This window comes from Trichoderma breve, chromosome 6 (genome assembly GCF_028502605.1).
Source record: "Trichoderma breve strain T069 chromosome 6, whole genome shotgun sequence".
Taxonomy (NCBI): Eukaryota; Fungi; Ascomycota; class Sordariomycetes; order Hypocreales; family Hypocreaceae; genus Trichoderma; species Trichoderma breve.
The window spans coordinates 377,965-396,481 of record NC_079237.1 but is presented as its reverse complement, the minus strand read 5'-3'; the positions used below and the strand labels follow the sequence as shown (position 1 = coordinate 396,481).

General features: G+C 51.4%; 7 protein-coding genes across 7 annotated transcripts; 3 read left to right on the top strand and 4 right to left on the bottom strand.

The window, feature by feature from the left end:
* Positions 1-230: 230 nt before the first annotated feature.
* Positions 231-1,862, bottom strand: T069G_09035 (GMC oxidoreductase domain-containing protein; the record flags this gene model as incomplete). Its single annotated transcript, XM_056176245.1, has 1 exon — positions 231-1,862. One exon carries the CDS (start codon positions 1,860-1,862, stop codon positions 231-233), a length of 1,632 nt encoding a protein of 543 aa, XP_056024723.1.
* Positions 1,863-4,048: 2,186 nt separating this feature from the next.
* On the top strand, positions 4,049-5,575 carry T069G_09034 (aldehyde dehydrogenase family domain-containing protein; the record flags this gene model as incomplete). The annotated part of the gene is made up of 1 exon (XM_056176244.1): positions 4,049-5,575. One exon carries the CDS (start codon positions 4,049-4,051, stop codon positions 5,573-5,575), a length of 1,527 nt encoding a protein of 508 aa, XP_056024722.1.
* Positions 5,576-7,314: 1,739 nt separating this feature from the next.
* T069G_09033 (uncharacterized protein) lies at positions 7,315-8,382 on the top strand (the record flags this gene model as incomplete). The annotated part of the gene is made up of 1 exon (XM_056176243.1): positions 7,315-8,382. The coding sequence occupies one exon, from the start codon at positions 7,315-7,317 to the stop codon at positions 8,380-8,382; it is 1,068 nt and encodes a 355-aa protein (XP_056024721.1).
* A 466-nt stretch (positions 8,383-8,848) lies between these two features.
* T069G_09032 (AAA domain-containing protein) lies at positions 8,849-10,042 on the bottom strand (the record flags this gene model as incomplete). Its single annotated transcript, XM_056176242.1, has 1 exon — positions 8,849-10,042. One exon carries the CDS (start codon positions 10,040-10,042, stop codon positions 8,849-8,851), a length of 1,194 nt encoding a protein of 397 aa, XP_056024720.1.
* Positions 10,043-10,138: 96 nt separating this feature from the next.
* T069G_09031 (uncharacterized protein) lies at positions 10,139-12,197 on the bottom strand (the record flags this gene model as incomplete). The annotated part of the gene is made up of 3 exons (XM_056176241.1): positions 10,139-10,459; positions 10,524-11,866; positions 11,960-12,197. 3 exons carry the CDS (start codon positions 12,195-12,197, stop codon positions 10,139-10,141), a joined length of 1,902 nt encoding a protein of 633 aa, XP_056024719.1.
* Positions 12,198-15,905: 3,708 nt separating this feature from the next.
* On the top strand, positions 15,906-16,517 carry T069G_09030 (uncharacterized protein; the record flags this gene model as incomplete). The annotated part of the gene is made up of 2 exons (XM_056176240.1): positions 15,906-16,205; positions 16,263-16,517. The coding sequence occupies 2 exons, from the start codon at positions 15,906-15,908 to the stop codon at positions 16,515-16,517; spliced, it is 555 nt and encodes a 184-aa protein (XP_056024718.1).
* A 471-nt stretch (positions 16,518-16,988) lies between these two features.
* Positions 16,989-18,443, bottom strand: T069G_09029 (AAA domain-containing protein; the record flags this gene model as incomplete). Its single annotated transcript, XM_056176239.1, has 4 exons — positions 16,989-17,175; positions 17,244-17,439; positions 17,495-17,551; positions 18,002-18,443. 4 exons carry the CDS (start codon positions 18,441-18,443, stop codon positions 16,989-16,991), a joined length of 882 nt encoding a protein of 293 aa, XP_056024717.1.
* Positions 18,444-18,517: the final 74 nt, after the last annotated feature.

Here is an 18,517-nt window from a genome sequence, read left to right as displayed (position 1 = left end):
GGAACAAAGTACATTCAATACAATTGAGACAATATTTTCTTATTTCTTTTCTTCTACCTAGGGATATCGTTATCGTAAGACGCCAGAGAAACAAATACAGGTGGCGACGAATCTCGCGCAGTAGGTCAAATACCACAAGCGCTGCTCGTCCCTTTTTAATCTACCATCTAGTAAATAAATCTATGTGCCAACTCCGGTTGTACTCCGTCCAATGAAATATGTAGATTCATCTACAGTCTCGACGTCTTGGGCTTCCAGCCCTCTTCCATGGCAATCAGCTCGGCCGCCCGCTCACCAATGGCCAGCACGGTAAGCATGGGGTTGATGGAGGGCATCTCTGGGAACACGCCGGCGTCGGCAATGCGGAGCTTCTTGATCCCTCGGACCTTGAGCTCGTGGTCCACGACAGCTGTCTCATCCTTGGTCACATCGCCCATCTTGGTAGTACCGGCAGGGTGGTAGACAGTGTGGGCAGCACGGCGAGCGTATTCGCTAATCTGTTCGTCGGTCTGCACCTTGGGGCCGGGGGCGACCTCTTCCTTGAGCCACTCCTTGAAAGGGCTTTGCTCGGCAACTTTACGAGCAGCCTTGATTCCAGCGACAAAAGTAGCGGCATCGTAGCCTTCGGGGTCGGTAAAGTACCGGAAATCCAGAGCAGGCTTCACTGCCGGATCGGCGGACGTCAGATAGATGCGGCCGCGAGATCGAGGCCGAGGAATGTTGGGAGTCATACAGAACGCATAGCCGTCGCGGATCCTTGGATAACCCAGCCGCTCAGTGTTGAGTGTAAAAGGAATCTGGTAGCAGTGCATCATAATGTCGGCAGCATCTCCGTCCTTGCCAGCAGCGTTGGTGGGTTCTCGACGGATAAAGACACCGGCATCCGAGTCCATGGTAGTCTGGTTGGCAGGAACTGGCGTATTGAGCTCCCACATGATAATCGTCTCCGGGTGATCAAGCAGGTTCTCGCCAACACCGGGAATATCCTTTACAACGGGAAGTCCCAGACCCTCGAGTTGCGAGCGAGGCCCAAGACCAGAGTGAAGCATCAGGCGAGGCGTGTCAACAGCACCAGCGCAAAGGATAATCTCCTTGCGGGGCTTCAACACCGTTTTCTCACCCGACGCCAAGTGCAGAACAATACCACTGGCAACATCATTCTCCACCAAGACCTTGGAGACGTGAGCCTCGGTCAGGATAGTCAGGTTTGGTCGCCGCTCCTCCCCACGCAAGATGGGGTGGATATAAGCGACAGAGGCGCTGCTTCGGCGACCGTTGTCTGGGTTGTACGAGACGTTGAAGAAGCCCGCACCCTGTGTGAGCTGGCCCTTTTCACGAATTTCGGTGTTGAAGTCGTCAATGACGGGAATGTCGAGAGCAGAGGCACAGGCCTGGACCCAATCCTTGCACAGCTGGTTGCGGTGACGGGCGTGGACAGGCTGGAACGTGTTGCGAAGGTTGTCAATGTGACGAGTGACATTCTCAAAGGTCCAGCCTTTGCAGCCCTGAGCAACCCAGCGGTCCATGTCGTGACGGAAAGGACGGAAGGAAATAAGCGTGTTGTGTGACGAGCATCCTCCAAGAACCTTGGCACGAGAATGGCGGATATGGCTGTTACCCATGGGCTGCTCTGTCGTGCCGTAGTCGTAGTCTAGCTCGCCGCCCAGCAGGCTCAGCCATTCTCTCAAATTGAGGACGTGGTTGAGGTTAAAGTCGGAGGGGCCAGCCTCGATGAGGAGAACGCGGCGCTCAGGGAGATAGCTGGAGAGTCTGGAGGCAATCACACAGCCTGCAGTGCCTCCACCAACGATGATGTAATCAAAGGCAGAGCTGCCATTGCTAGGAAGGGAGCGGGTAGTCATGGTGTCGTAAAGGTTGGAAAAGATGGATGAAGAAGGATGTCTTGGGGGAAGAACAAGTCTTTATAGTCTACTCTTGTTGCGGCTTTCTCCTTAAAGTATAAAACGCACGCATGAAGCCAAATCCAGATCTGGGTTCACAGAGTCAACTGGGCTTGAAACAGACTTCTGTTGTTGTCTATTTGATAGGGCAAGGCTGCGATGGAAAGGATGTCTGTATCCTGCAGAAACAGTAGCCTCGAGATCAGGCGGACAGTGTGACAGGAAGACGGCGATATTTATGAGCACAATGGAACAGGCGAGTCAGAGTCAGCCTCAAACTCGTACACCTCCAGCCAAAGCCACCTCCGCGGTACGAGCAGATACAAAGTCACCATGGACGCTAACGGGCATGGCTGGCAACGGACTCGTCACAGAGAGGCTTTGGATTGGCTTGTTTTCGCATGTTTGCGGTGGAGTCTGCAATCAGGATGAGAGTGAGCGAGTGGGCTGAGGCGGACGGACACGGAGTCGTTGCCTCATCCAACGCAGCCAACAGAAGCACGCGAGAAAAAAAAGAAGAAGCTTACTCCCACCTCGCCCAATCGAATCGATCTTCAGGGCTCCTGTCAAAAAGAGCCGCTGGTTCGGCGCCATGGTTTCTGGCTTGGCTGTGGCATGGCGTCTTTCCGCACAGTGTGTCTGTTGTGCTGGAATGACGTCAAGGGATGCTGGATGCTGCTAGTATTCCCACCACTGGGCCGAGGATTCCTGGTTCACAGAGTGCCAAGAGTGACATTTGCGTGGGCTCTGGATGGGCAAGCAGAAGATGGGACTTGTCGGAAATCCGTTGCGGGGGGGAAGAGGCTGGTGGTTGTGCTGTTTAGAAGCCTTTTCGAGCGTTGGTTGGTGAAGATCATGACTATTTTGAGGCGTTTGAGGCCAGGCTTAGCTGATTGATGCAGGAGGGCGGAGTGGAGCGTGGAACGAGAGACGGGGCTAAGTTGATCCGGGCAAAAAAACGGGAGTTGATTGGCTAGGACCGGGATATCTGTAGCGATTGGAGTGGAAAAGCGGGGCTACTCGTACTGGGGTGTCCCACTTGACGTGAGTACGTATCCATGTACCTTGAAATCTGAACTTTGTTCTACATCGAAAAGCCATTTGCTTGCATCGAAGTTTTTTGGCTTCTGATCGGAACAATTATTGTTACGGTGGCTGCATAATTTTTTTTTTTACAAGCGTAGCCGGGCTGTACTAGCAGAATATGGCCTATTCTTTAGTAATAGTGTGGCTTCAGGCGGTCTGTTGTTTTCTTCAGCTGAATCCACGGTGTTGATGTATTTCGTTGATCAATACGAGCCCCCGGATCCGAGCCACCCTAGATCATCACCACGATAATGTTCCTGTTTGGTATCCAGATTGGACTGATATATTCTTGATTCATCGTAATATTATACATAGACACACACATATATATATTTACGATCTCATGATTCTCCTCTCCTTCTCGTATGTGTCAAAAGGCACCTCGGCCTCTCCTGACCGATCGTGCATCCACTCGCATCTTTGCCAAGCCGAGCCGGCACAATCAACTCGGAGCCCCCACCGCCGGACGGGGATGTTTAGCATCCCTCACTTTTTAGGATCCATCAGTGACGTATGGCGGATTCTCCTGTCTCTTTTTTCTTCTCCTGCTATTTCGTCCCCATCTACTCCGTACTCCGTATCTTACGACTAGTTGCCGGATGCAGGTAAATGCTCTCATGGCCGACAGTAGCGTGTCTTAGCAGTCGCTGAGCCCCAGACAACGACGCTGAAGCCCCGTATGCCTCCCCACAACGGCCTGTAATGCAAACGGCGTCCCTGACAGGTGAGACAGCGGCGAATACAGTGTTGATTCCGTCTCGTCTCGAACCCATTCAATTGGTAATGGCACCAACAATGGCCAACCTGACTTGTCATGTCCTGAGCTAGTACTCGTAGAAGAACAATCGCCGTTGTGGCGGTGGAGCGGTTGGTACATGTACATACTCGTACTTGTAAAACGTTCTTCCACCAACGGAGTTCCCCGTTCCTGTGCTGGTACCGATTGGAGCCAAGATCGACGTCACTGTCCAGCTCCAACTTCAACTCGACATCAACACCACGAAACTTGAAGCTTCAAGGCGTCAATCAATCACAGCCTGTGACAGAATATCGAGTCCACCATGACCTTTTCAAAAGAGATTCACACCTTCCACTCTGGAAAACCCCAACCGCAATCCTCAGGGTCACACACCTTCCAGTCTCTCGATCCCAGCACCGCCAAACCACTGGCGACAATCTACACCACAACACCATCGCAGCTCAATGACGCCGTTTCTTCTGCTCACAAGGCATTCCCAACATGGTCGCAGACACCCGCTCCTAAACGCGCTGCCATTCTCCTTCGCGCTGCCGCCATCCTGAGGGAGCGAAACGATGCGCTCGCCCGCACAGAGATGCTGGACACGGGCAAGGCTTGGTCCGAGACTTCGACCGTTGATGTGGTCACTGGGGCTGATGTCCTCGAGTACTACGCACACTTTATTGCCAATAGCCAGCCCGGACAGCACACTACCCTGCGGCCAGATGCCTACGTCCTCACTAGCCACGAGCCTCTAGGGGTTTGCGCCGGCATTGGCGCCTGGAACTATCCCATTCAGATCGCTCTGTGGAAGTCTGCTGCCTGTCTCGCGGCTGGTAACTGCATGGTCTACAAGCCAAGCGAAGTGACACCTCTCCACGGAAACACATTGGCCGAAATCTACGTCGAAGCTGGCCTTCCACCTGGAGTATTCAACGTCGTCTACGGTGACGGCGCCAGCGTGGGAGCTCCCCTCGTCGCCCACGAAGGCATCGCCAAAGTCAGCTTCACAGGCCAGGTCAGCACAGGCAGCAAGGTAGCCAGCGAGGCTGCCAAGGGCATGAAGGGCATCACCATGGAGCTTGGTGGCAAGAGCCCGCTCGTCGTCCTCCCCGACGCCGACGTCGAAGAAGCCGCCGACATTGCCATGGCAGCCAACTTCTTTTCCACCGGCCAAGTCTGCACAAATGGCACCCGTGTCTTTGTCCCCGATACACTGCTGCCACGTGTGGAAGAGGCTCTCGTTAAACGCTGCCGCGAGGGCATCCGCATGGGTTTGCCCCAAGACGAAACGACGAATTACGGCCCTGTCGTCAGCGCTGCTCAGCGGGATAAGGTCAACATGTACATCCGCCACGGCAAAGAAACCGACAAGGCCAAAGTTTTGTACGATGGCGCTGTCGACGCGCAGAAGAACAAGCCGACACCCGACGGATACTGGGTCCCGCCAGTCATCTTCACCAACTGCACCGACGATATGCGCATCGTGCGCGAAGAAATCTTCGGCCCCGTCATGGCCGTCCTACCGTACAAGACACAAGGCAAATCCCAGGAGGAGTGGCTACCTGAGCTGATTCGCCGCGCAAACGACACCAAGATGGGTCTCGCAGCCGGCGTCGTCGCTACAGACCTGAGTCTGGCGCAAAATGTCATTCGAGAATTGCAAGCCGGCATTACCTGGATCAATACCTGGGGCGAGTCTCCGGCCGAGATGCCCGTGGGCGGGTGGAAAATGAGCGGCGTGGGCGTGGAAAATGGATTCGAGGGCATCATGGCGTATATGCGGGTTAAGAGTACCTTGGTTCAACTGGGCAAGGGGGCAACAAAGGGTCTGTTTGCCAAGCTGTAACTTGATCTTGGAAATCATTTTCACGAGACGGCGTTATCATGGGCCAAGGATGTAAAAATTGGGAGCACATAGCAATACATTAGACAAGCGATTTCGTTACAGCCCACTTTGATATTCCTCTAACTTCTCAAACAAGCAAAATATTAACTGTTATGGTGTGTATCGAAATGTATTGCCCCTCAACAGTAGGTCCATTAAAAGGCTGATGTTTCGTGATGTGGTCAGACTTGGGATGGTCCCAACGCTTTGACGCTGAGTAGCATCTCCAAGGGACCCTCGAACAGAAAACATTCCTTTATAAAGGAGTTTCTGGCCAGGGAAGTTGGGACACAGGGTATCGCCAGAGGGGTCTCTTCCAAAGGAGTCACATGCCCACTGTAGCAGCGTAGACCCTTCAGATACACAGAGCTAAGACCCATCATCGCAAGCTTGGCTTTTGTAGAAGTATCAGGCTCCGCATTGACTGTTGTTGGCATTTGGCTTCTAGGCATCATATGTGGGAGCATCTAGAATCTTGTCTGTGGGGTGAGTCCAAGAACTTGAGATGTAATCTTCATCAGCTACCTGGACGGTCCAGGCGTGTGACTCCCTCTTGGCGCCCTTTCTCACTTCTGAGATGGACCTTTCCTGATCCATTACAGTGTCCATGGTCACATCATCCCAAAGAGAGAAGCTATGCCGTAGGCCCTCATCAGTCAGCATGTAATTTGGAAATTGTAACGCAACTTCCCGAAGCGCCTTCAGGGTCCCTAGCAAGCGGAGGACATTAAAACCTGAGACTGGGCAGATTTCGAACACCCACGAGTTAAACAATACGCCTACAAAGGGAGTAGCTGCTATATCTACATTTCCCTAATAAATGCTGCTATAGTTATATGATAAAGTTTGGGTGCTGGCTGAATAGGTGTTCCTTCCCCCTCAATCATCGTCCTTTATAGGGGGAAATAACTCTCGTCCTACCGCCACGAGGCAATGCATCTGCATGGCCGAGTGGTCACCGTTCTCAACGAGGCGGTGTTACCTGTCCTCGTAAGAGACGGGTCTTCGAATCCGTCCTAGGCTACGACGTTAAACTGACCCTTTCCTTTTTTTTGCCCTTCTTTTTCTATCTCACTTAATCGTTCCCCTGTGATTTTTTCTTTTTTTTCTTTTGCCATTTGTTATTATATTCGAAAACGACTATTTGAAAGTTGTGGTTGTGGAATTTGAAAGTCGGTACTACCAAGAAAGGGGGATCATAGGCGACGATAACCGAAAGCTACTCGATGTGTGCGAGTAGCTGCAAATATTTGAGCGACTTGGTTATGTGGGTAAGAAATCAGTTGTCATGCATTTCGACTCTCTTAGTTTGAGTCAATTCAAAGCTGATAGACACAGAGACACAGCCGTGCCACGATATATGACGGCAAGCCCCTGTGTTTGAGTCGAAGATGAACACCCGCTCCGCCAATCTCCATCCTCTTGGAGGCAGCATATTCCGAGGATCCAGCTCTTTTGCGTCAAGACAAGACGTTCCGAAAGGCATTGTAGTCGCTGTCAAAATCTTCTTCTTCTTGTTCTTCTTGGTCACCTCTCTGTTCAGTAATTTGGCAGCTGCCCAACAGTTCAAATTCTGCCGGTGCTCACCACAAACTCTTTGACGTGTGCCCTACGCGTGAGAACAATAACTCCAACCTTTTCTTTTTCTTTTCTCGCCTCTCTTCTCTCTCAAACACCTCGCGCCACATACCAACGCCGTCATGGCGGACGCCGGATTCGTTTCCCGTGAGCCCAGCATTACGAGCTTGAAGCCGGAGATTGATGACGACGACGACGAAGGCTTACTCAACGCTGCCACAGCAGAGACGATGCTCAACTCCCGTGAGACCAGTCTTACGACGGGCTTCGATTTGGAAGAAAGCGTGGATGAAAGCTTATCAGATGCCGACGAGCCTCAAGAGTTGACCATCGCGAGTCTAGACCTCGGGAAAGACGATGAAGATTTCGCAGATGGTATTGCATGCGTACAAGCATACTGGGAACAAGCATCGCATATGAACACAAACACGCAGGAGCAAATGAGACACCTCATCATTAGCAAGCAATTTGTCCATACTCTATCCTCACGCCAAAGCATTTGCAAGCATCGGTTGTATCGTGGGGCGATGGGGAAGGATGAGATGAATACGTGGCCCATCTTCTTGATGCTCAAGGCAATGTACAAGGATCTGCCACGCTCCTACATGCGCAAAGTCCGCGCAAAGGGATTTGTTACCAATCCGGAGGACCATACCGACGATTACTTCACCTCATATCCCAGCACTATCCGACCCCGAATCTTCGACACGGATACAAGAAAGGGCAGAGAGTACAGAGAGATGTGGCCAAGGCTGAAGAACACTCCCACCATCTACCGAAAGTCGCGAGCCAAGAACGACAAGCAGTCCAACAGCAAACAGCCCAACGAAACTGCGGCTGAGTCAACGGTGAAGACGAAGCCAGAGACAGTTGCTCCTCAAGCCTCAATCTCGAATGGTAAGAAACGTCCCGCGGCCGATTCGACTACCGAGACCCCGATCAAGCGATCTTCCACGCGTGAAGAAAATTTCGAGTTCGACAGCGTTTTGATGCAAATGACGTTGCCAGGGGTTCCCAGCAGCGCGTTGAATAAAGTCGATGTGGAAAAGGAACTTGCCGACTTGAAGGAGGAGATGGCCAAGATCCGTCAACAGAAGCTCATGTTTATGAAGGCTACGGCGAACGTTGTGACCTCTATGAAGACGGAGATTGAAGACCTCAAGGAGGAAATCAAGGAGCTGAAGAAGTAATATGGGATATGGGATATGGGAAAACGATGGAGAAGACAGGAATAATGGGAGAGATGGAGAATACTTGGGATCTCTAGTATGATATGGGTTCTAGCATGATATGGGTATCATCCGATCTAGATTAAAATCACTGGGCATAGATGCTTCGGGAAGTTACGTTACAATTTCCAAATGACATGCTGACTGATGAGAATCCACTGCATGGCTTCTTCCTTTGATATGATGTGACCATGGAGAGAAAAGAATAATTGTGATGGCTACGTCAGAGGCATTGCGTTTTCGGGCCATTGGCTCTACCAGGTTAAGAAACGAGCGTTGAAATTGGAAGATCCTATATGTAGTCTGGACGTAGCAAGGTCAAGCTATCGCCATTGTGCTCGTCGCAAGTCAAATGCACACGCAATGAATTAAATAGTAATTACTCTCTGCTACCTAAAATTGGCCCAAGCCAAGCCATCCCACGAAACTACCTAGAACCTCTCCTCGGAGGCAGAGTCACGACCCGGCCACGATTATACAGGTCGCGCAACACCTTGGCCAGCATTCCGGCATGCATAAGTCGCTCTTCTCCATCGGGCCCTCTGGGCAAACGTACCGTCTTGCCTCTAATAGGCACATTCGGTTGTCCCATCACGTTGATGTCGCCAAAGATGAGCAGACCACTCTTCTGGCGACTGAGCATGACGTTGAGTCGATGCTCGTCCACCGTGAAGCCTGGTCCGACAGCGCTGGTGGTCCCGAAAATGGCGACAATAATGTCAGCTTCGCTACCTTGGCTCGAGTCTACGGTCGCCGCAGGGCGCATGTCGGCGAGAATGGCATATCGAGGGCCCCTACGACGACGAGCAATGTACTCCACGTTGGCTTTATATGGCGTGATGATGGCCAGCCTGGACGCGTCGATGGCGGTGGTCTGTACGAAATCACGGAGGAAATCCAGGGCATTGTCAACCTGGTCCATATTCCTCTTTGACTTGGTGAGTCCGTGAACGCTGCAGACGGTCCCTTGACAGTGCACAAAGACCTCGCTCAGCATGCCACGCGGTGGCGGAGCCAGGCCCGGGAATCTTCTGACGAGATAGTTCTCCAAGGTGACGCCGACCCCGTGCCTCGCTATATTGCTGCCAACGCCGTACGTGAAAGGGAGGTCGTTGTAAACCTCGCGGTGGCACATGTCGAAAAGGCCTCGGGCCATGCGTAATTGGACGCGAAGACGATATATCGGCCACCCTGTGGCTGTCAAGAATTCGAGTGGCGATATGAGGCCGTCTGGAGCAAAGCGGTTGATGGCATTGTGGTCGGCATCGTGGTCAATCAGCGTCATGATGCTCGGGCGAAGCTGTTTTTCATCGCCACTCAGGAGGCAAGGCAGGAGGGTGTTGCCCCAGGCAGTATAAAGGTCCGGTCGAGAGATGTTTCCGGCTTCATCAACGGCGATGCCCTTTGCGGACTCCTCTTTCCAGGTCCTGTACGGTAGAGTACATGACAGCGCCGGTGTTGTGCAGAGGATATCTGCTTGCTTGACGAGGTGGAGGAACATGCCAGTGACGAAGCCCTGAGGGACTGTCTCACCGCGTTGGTACTCTTCCCAAGTGATGCTTCCCGTGGCGACGGCGCAAAAACGGCCAAACTCTGGCCGTGAGTCCATGTCCCTCTGCATCTGCTAGATGCATTCGGGATCATCTTCGTGAAGCTCGCGAACGGCAGGCGAGCGAAGGACCATCAGGAGCCAGAAACTGGGAGAGAGATTGAGAGTCTAGCTCGAATCTGCTTTCCAACGTCGGCTGGACGCCGCGGTATCGCCACTGCGAGGGTTGCGTAGAAAGACCATGAACGCATCGTATTCGTCGCCAAACTTGTAGCCGCGGAGGACCAAAACACGCCGTGTGCGTGATCTATCGCCTCGTTCCTTGTCTCTGTTGCATCGAGCAGCCACGTTTTGCGAGATACGGGCAAGTCGCTCGGCAAAGGTATCGACGGCGACGTGTGACGGTGCGACGGCGTAAATCTTGCCCAAAGTTGCGTTCATGCCAATGGTGGCAACGGAGATCACGGTCGTCTTTCCAAAGCCGGGACCCTAGATCGAACAAAAGGTTAGAAATCAGCTATTTGAAAGGGAGTTTGAAGGAATGAATGCTTACAGCAGAGATGCAGCCAAGACCAAGAGGTCTCTCGGCCATATAGTTGTAGAAGCGCTGGCGGTCCTCAGGCAAGATATCCTGGAGAAGGGCGGTGAGGTGGTCGTAATCGAGATCGAGGAGATTTACAACAGGGAGGGACCGCAGAGCCCGATTGTCGCCTAGATGGGCGTGCTCAAAGCCGCTGGCAAGGTTGTCGACATCATACGGTCCGTCGTCAGTCCCGCGCACAAGAACGTCGTAAAAACCGTTGCCGCGTAACAAAGCTCGATGAAGAGCCATCTTGAACCTGACGTCTTGAGAGACCGCAGCAAGGTTCGAAGGCTGAGCCTGCGGATGGAACATGCAAACAGCGTCGACGTTTCTCTTGCACTCTTTGAGATGGGGGTTAAACTCCAAAGAAACAGAATTCCAGCTGTATTGGGTCCGTCCAAACGACCTGTTGGCGGATTTGCGATCGCTGAAAATGCAGATGTCGAAGTCGGGGCGGCGTTGAGGCTGGTTTTGCAGTGGCCTACGAACACGAAGAACGAAGTCATCCTTGTCCGTCTGGTGGCCAGCCATCGCGGGGAGTCCTCTGGGATGGTCTATGATCATGGCATCCCAGCTGGCTGGGGTCTCATCGTTGGGACCGTCGAACATCTTGAGCTGGAGGAACTCGCCTTTCACCAAGTGTTGCCATGTGTCTTTGAAGCGAAGCATGAAGCCATCATCGAGAAGGACAACCACGTAGAATTCGTCGGACCGTGCGCTGTCGTTCGCACTGATGAAATATGCGCGGAATCGGATGCCTGCAATGTCTTGGGCCGCTTTATGTATCCACATGACGTCCTGGACTTGGGACTGAGTCATCGCGGCGAGATGCTCATTGTCATTGTCAAAGGAAAACGCAGGAACAAACTGAGGACCACGGTTTCTGGAGAGCTGCTCATCGTATCGTTCGAGGGACCAAGAGTGTTCATCACCGTAGGGATAACGGAATGGTCCAGGCAGCTCCTGAGACCAGTGTTTTTCTAGAGCGTTTGACGGAGTTGTAACCACAAAGGAGAAGTTTCTCTGCTCGATGATGTCGATCATCGTCAAATCTCCCACAACTGGTTCGTTGTGGTTCATCCATCCATGGCTTGGATGACCAGGGTTGGCGAAAGGCTTACCGTATCCCTTGACTACCACTCGTGTGCCCTCCTTCAGGTAAACGTCAAGTCGAGACATTGTTTTGGTGGTCTCGGGGAGCGCTGCCAGCAAACTCAGCTCGACATCTCGAATGAAGTAGTCGGTTTCCATCGGGAATTCTACTGTCATCTTGTACTCTTGAGCTGGTCTGGTCGATTTGAGTGACCGATTTTCTGCACCAAGAACAAGGTTAGCCAAGTTTTGTACAGGTTATCACAGCTTGGATCAAAGAAGCTGACTAGATCACGAAATGTTGCTTGACTTACGTTCATGACACTTGCCAAAGCCATCATCCTCATTGTTGGTTCCGAATGGGACTTGAATCGTGAAGCCCATCCAGGAGGACTTGTCCGTCTCTCTGTGGACTTGAAGAGTCGTGGTGAATTCGGATTCTAGTCCCAAACTTTTGCCACCGAAGAATCCATCGTCGACGAGAAGGACACACGGTTTCCAAAAGTGAGGAGGAGGGGGGGCGCGAGTTCCGGGAGCAGTTGATTGAGACATGTTGGACTCTGATCAGACCGATGAAGGAAGGAGGAGAAAGAAGAGGTTGAGTGCTGCGAAACAAACAATGAATAAACAACGCCTCTTACGAGAGCGTTTGTAGACACCCGCTCACTAGGAGGCGGGGGGGAGGGGGGGAAAAGAGGGACTGAATGTTGCGAAACAAACAGCGAATGACAACACCTCGTAACGAGGATGTTGGGGGAAATCTTGCACAGAGAGACAAGAGAAAAAGGAGAGGGGAGAAAAAGATGGCGATATCGCGAAACGAATAAAAAAATGACCGCTCGAAAGAGACGGCCAGGCAAAGGTGACGTTGGAGACGGCGAGCTGGAGTTCTCACGAAAAAAAAAAAAGACTACGATGATGAATGAGAGGAAGAGCAAGGCGAAGTGGCTTGATCGAGATTCAGGTATTTTGCTTGGGTGCGTTGCCAACTGATGGCCAGCCTGACGCGTCACTAGGCATCGCGCAGTGATTCACATGCTGCTCACTTTTCTCTCGCTTTCTACTGGGAATTTTGGCTAACCTACAGTACATTTAGAGATTCAATCAAATATAACTGCGTTCAGCCAATGATTGTGACATTTTGGGGATATTTGGATCCAGTGGTTTAAAAGCCAAGGTCTGAGACTGGAGTTGTTCTGTTTTCTTATGCTATGGCTCGAAGGACCGCGATACCCGCGATATACGCATGAATACATCTCATTGCTCTATCCTCCAAGTTAATTTCCCACCAAACATTTCTATTGTAGAGAAGAATATTGGCATGCTGACCGGTAATACCCTTCTCTACGCCCAGCGACTATTTAACCAAGTAGCCCAACTTCCAAATAATCGGTGCTCAACACAATTACAGACAACACATAGTGTCACAGCGATGCCAAAGTCTACATATTTTACATGTGTTTATACGTATAGCAAGTCATTTGTTCGCAAGCGGCGTAGGAACCCGCGATAAGACTCTCGTCTGTCACGGCGTTGAATGCCCAGGACCACATTTCCCTTGCGCTCTTCAAAACCAATAGTCGAGTCATCATGGTATTGAACTGGGTGGCAACAAGAGGCAATAGAACCGTGGCTCCTTGCGCTTTAACGCGATTGGGGCTTACCAATACTGAGACGACATTCTGTGATGCATCTGTTTGACGCGATGTATGGGTAAGTGGCCACGATGGACCAAGATTGCGGTCCAGTTGCCCAGGGCATCTCGACGCCTGTATAGTCGCAGCGAAGCGCAACTTTGAACTCAAACCAACACTCAGGAGAGGTTTTAGATACGAGTTGACTGCTTGGGAACACTCGTTGGTATTGGCAGACCGACCGTTTTGGGCTCACATTCCCGGGGTCTCTTCAGAATTGACGTGTCTAATTGCGGCGGACTACAGATATGCTTTGAGGCAAACGCCAATGTTGGGGTCTTAGCGATGGGAGTAGAGACCCAGGTGCGTCTTTTAATCTACCTGCCGGGGAATCTCAAAATTAGACATGGATCATAATGTCAAGAGCAAATTTGAGCGCGAAACCCAGCACTTCCAGTCCCTCATTAGCAGCCGAATAAAGCCTTATAGAGAGAGACTCTTGCTTCTTCCACCAGAAGTCTGAGGACTCCAAACAGCCGAAAGTTTTGAAGAAAACGATGCTTCTCAGCTTAAGGCAGGGGGTGGAAATGGCTTGATGGTCTGTACTGTCGGTACTCGGTGTTGAAGGACTTCATCTAGAGACGATGTTATTGGAAGTTGTGCTAGGTAATGGAAGATCTCAGAGATTGGAGATACTGTCGCAAGGCTCATGCTTGTAGCAACTCGCCATTCTGCTCTGGAATCTGGAATGGCGCGCCGTGGAAGGATCGTTTCAAACTTCAGGGGTAAGGGCTCTGCAAAAAAGTCAGACATCTAGCACAACGAAGTTAGCAATTCCCAGCTGTGATATCGAAAGGGGATTAGTGAGGCTCTCGTGTATAGATGGTGAGTCGAAAGATGGGAATGATGACTTAACTGGAGGCAGCTTGAAGATGGCAGAATGGAGATTCTAACCGGCGGCTTCGCGGTAGCCGCATGCTTCTGGGTCGAAGACCCGAGCTGGAGTAGACAAAGCAAGTGGTGATACAACCAGGAACGGGCACGTGGGACGAGCTGACGGCGATGACGATGGAAAATGGAGACAAATACGCTGCACGAGGCCAAAGTGATGCGTCTTCTGGTGACGCGAGAAGATGACTGTACCAGCGCTGTTTGCATGTTGAAAGTCTCAGCGGCATCTGTAGTACCAAGGTAACTTGGCCTGTGCTACTGCTATTAAGCTATAGGGGAAATTATCTATCAATCTACCGCCACGAGGCAATGCATCTGCATGGTCGAGTGGTCACCGCTCTCTTTCGAGGCGGTGCTACCGGTTCTCTCAATGAGACTGGTCATCAACTCCGTCCTGGGTCATGACGTTAAACTGACCCCTTTCCTTTTTTTTTGCTCTTTTTTAGTCTATTTTTTCCCATCTTGCCAAATCGTTGCTTGTAATATTTTTCTTCTCTTTTTGTTATTATCATCATGATGGAGGACTAATGAAAAGGTTGTGGTTGTGGTTTGTGGAAGCTTTACGAGGCCTTGACTGGAATATAGCACAAGTGGTGAATACAGTGAATCGACGGGCTAGTGGCAACTGTTGCACAAAGAAATATTTTTCTCTTTTATCAAAACCACCTCTTTCCTTGCCCTGTTATCATCATGCTCCCATTTGCTTTTCACTTCCAGTTCTTCCGTCATCATCAGGTCTTTCTGCCTGGGCACCGCCTGTGGCCATTTTATGTTCTAGGCCCCCCTTGCTTCGGTAAGCGCAATGTTTTATTCCGCCAGATTTGCTGAGCTTCTGAGGGCATTTGAAGCTGGAGACTGGGCAAAGAGATGGCTGACTTTATCTGTGCTTGATGTGTTTAGACTCTTGACATTTCAGAAGCCGACTCGATCGATCGATACATGTACCTTTCCCGCATAACGAAGCCCTATAGCCACTGGGCTATATCGTCATGACGCCGCGTCATCGAAGAATCGCGATTTACGTTTTGCAGCCGGCCAAAATTCCCGAAGACTAGCGAATCTCTCGATAAAAAGGGTTTGGTGTGTTTGTGTCGGTAATCGCTACAATGTGAAACCCCAAATGTAAGTTGGCCGAAGGAGCTCGCGAAGGACCCAGAGCACCGATGAAGGAGAACAGGACCCAAAGATATGAGGCGCTTTCACGGGATGGTTCTCATGTGAACATGGCTTTGCCTTCACAGAAAAAGGTGCGACCGGGTGAGACCACAGCAGAAGTCCTACTACATATGGAGAGTGCAGCTTTGAGGGATAATAAGGTCGAACCAGAGAGAAGCGTCACCGGCCAACAGAAGGTCCTACACTACACCATGCCCATCCAAGGAAATCTGATCGAGTCAAGGGTCAACAACACTAGGACCTTCTCCGCCTTGTTCAGTAACGGACCCTACACCCTGTAAGGGATATGACAGAGGTCCGTCGAAACCACGAAGGCTCTCTATGGTTAACCCGATCGTCACAATGCCTAGTCTTCATATGAGACGGACCAAGGCATCTCTGTTCCTGCAGGAGCATCGGAGAGGAGTCCGCTTTGTCTGACCTTTCAGTCGGTAATGAGATATGAAAGGGTAAATCAGACATGAGAATTACGCCCATCCCGCCATCGCCATCATTCAATATGCGTCTGGCCCCTATTGAGCCGTGGGTTTCAAGTTTCGGCCAAGATGATGCCGCTGCCTTATATGAATGCGAAGAATGCGCAGCGACTTTTCATACCGCTAGATACCTTGTGGACCACTGCCGACTTCAGCACAGCAAGAAAGACCTCCCCGAGGCAAAAAACGCCAATGGCCAAGAGCAAGACGCTGCTGTCATGGCATACTGGGATAGATACGTCTGCACTGAATGTGACTACAGGTTTAGTGACAGCGGCCATTTCGAGCGCCACAAAGCTTGGTATAAGGATGATAGGCCGTGGGTATGTGAGATTTGTGGGAAGGACTTTAAATTAATCGACAATTTAAGGTATCACCAGACGTGGGTCCATACTGATGAAAAGCCCTTCCCATGCCAAGACTGCGACAAATCATCCAAGCGCAAAGAGGCGCTTGTTTTGCACCGGAAAGACGCCCGTCCAGAAGAAGAGATTGATGGGACGTGCGACAAGTGTAGTAAAGTCTTCGAGACGCTTAGCAATCTTCGCTGGCATATAAGCAGGGTTAGTATTTACATCTCGCATAGAGATTTTCCTATTACGAGAATTACCATGGGGATTTTCGACTCCAAATAAGTTCCCAACTCGAGAAATCGACGCCGTACAGTCGACTTCCAACCGACGCTGAGCATCAGCGTCATCTGGCTAGGGCCGACTCATCTGCTGGTAGGTCCTCCGTATCACTTTCGTTGTCGAGCAGCCTCTCTTCTAAATCATCGAACTCTACATCGGACTCTGGCTCCTCTTCTGAGTCTACAAAAGTTTCATCAGACTCACAGGCTTCAGTGTTGACCTTAGCAGGGGAGGGAAGCGAGTAATCGACCACAGGGAGAGTTCAGAGACGAGTTGACTGCTTGGGAGCACTCGTGGGTGTTGGCAGACCGGGTGTTGTAGGCTCATCTCCCCGTGGTCTCTTTGGAGTCGGCGTATCCAACTGCGGCAGACTGTGCTTTGGGGTAAACGCCAAAGTTGGGGTCCTGGTGACGGGGCCTGGGTCCGTCTTCTAATCTGTCTGCCAGGGAATCTAAAAGCTGAAAAAAGGGGGGGCTAGTGTCCCATACCGTACAGAGACCGTCCTGCTATAAGACGGGACTTGCCATTGGGATTTTCGGCTCCAGTCAACTTCCCAGCTCGAGAAATCGACACCGTTCGGTCAACTTCAAACCGGCGCTGAGTATCAGCATCCTCCGGGCCGACAGGAAAGGTCTCCCAGAGGGCTTTTGTCACAGAGAGCCTAGTTGTGGACCATCCCCTGATTCCATTTAGTGTCTTCGTACATAACATCAATTAAGAGTAACATACGATGATTTAACTAGCTGGAGAAGCTCCGTCTGTGCTTGAAGGCCGACCTTTGCCTCTGCTGTCTTGAGTTCCTCTCGCAGGCGAGGGTCTGCCTGTAGCTCGGCGGCGGAGCATGCTGTAACGCATTGTCGTATACGCTCACAGCAGGCAATGACACCTTCTCTAGCTGTGAAAAGACCATTTTGTCGACTATAGGCTATATAATTGTTAATGTTGGTATTCTGAGAAACGTGGTATGACGGGAAACTTACGGTTGAATGGGGTAAACTGGTAGATACCGACTCGAAAGAGACCGGAATAATGGATCACTGCCTCGAAAGAGAACAGTTCGGACGTTAACAGAATAATCGCCGACTCGAGAGAGATCGGATAACACCACACTGCCTCGAAAGAGAACAGTTGGGACAACGAAGGAATAACGAATATAAAAAGAAGGGCACCGCCTCGAAAGAGAACGGATCAGGGAAACCGCAGCACCGTGAAAAAAACGGGAGGGGGCGCCAAAAAGGAAATACGGGAAGCAAATAGCAATTCCGTAAAAGAAAGATAAGAGGGCTGTGAGCTAACTCCGGTCGTCCCATAACGTACATGTCTCCGAACACAAGGAGACCGCTCTTCTGCCGACTGAACATGACGTTAAGCCGATTTTGGTCCGTAGTAAAGCCAGGGCCAACTTCTTCAGTTGTGCCCATGATGACGACCACCAGTTTATAGAGTTAGCAACCTAATCAAGTTCAAAGAGAGACCCAGTTACTTACTGATGTCGGCCTCCTGGCCCTGGAAAGAGTCGACAGTGGCGGCCGGGGGTATGGCCGAGAGGACCTCGTGCTCGGCCCTCGTTCGCCGGCGGCTGATCAGCTCCACGTTGGCGGCATATGGCGTAATTATAGCGATGTCCGCGGCGCTGATTCGGGTCGTTTTTACCATGTCCGTCAGGAAGTCCAGGGCGTTGGCGACTTGATCGGGATTCTTCTTCGAGTGGGTGACCGGATCGACGATAGTTTGGGCCCCCTCGCAGTGTATAAACACCTCGCTGAGGGTCCCTGCGGCGGCCGCGGTCAACCTGGGGAATCTACCTTTTAGGTGTTTCTCCAGGTTGACGCCAGAGGCGTGATTGACGAGGGCGCCCTGGGAGCCGTAAAGGAAGGGCACGTCGCTGTACACCTCACGATGGCAGGTGTCGAAGAGGCCCTTGGCCATACGTAGCTGGGTCTAGAGGCGGTAGATGGGCCATCCGGACGCTCTGAAGAATTCGAGGGCAGACATTGTGCCAT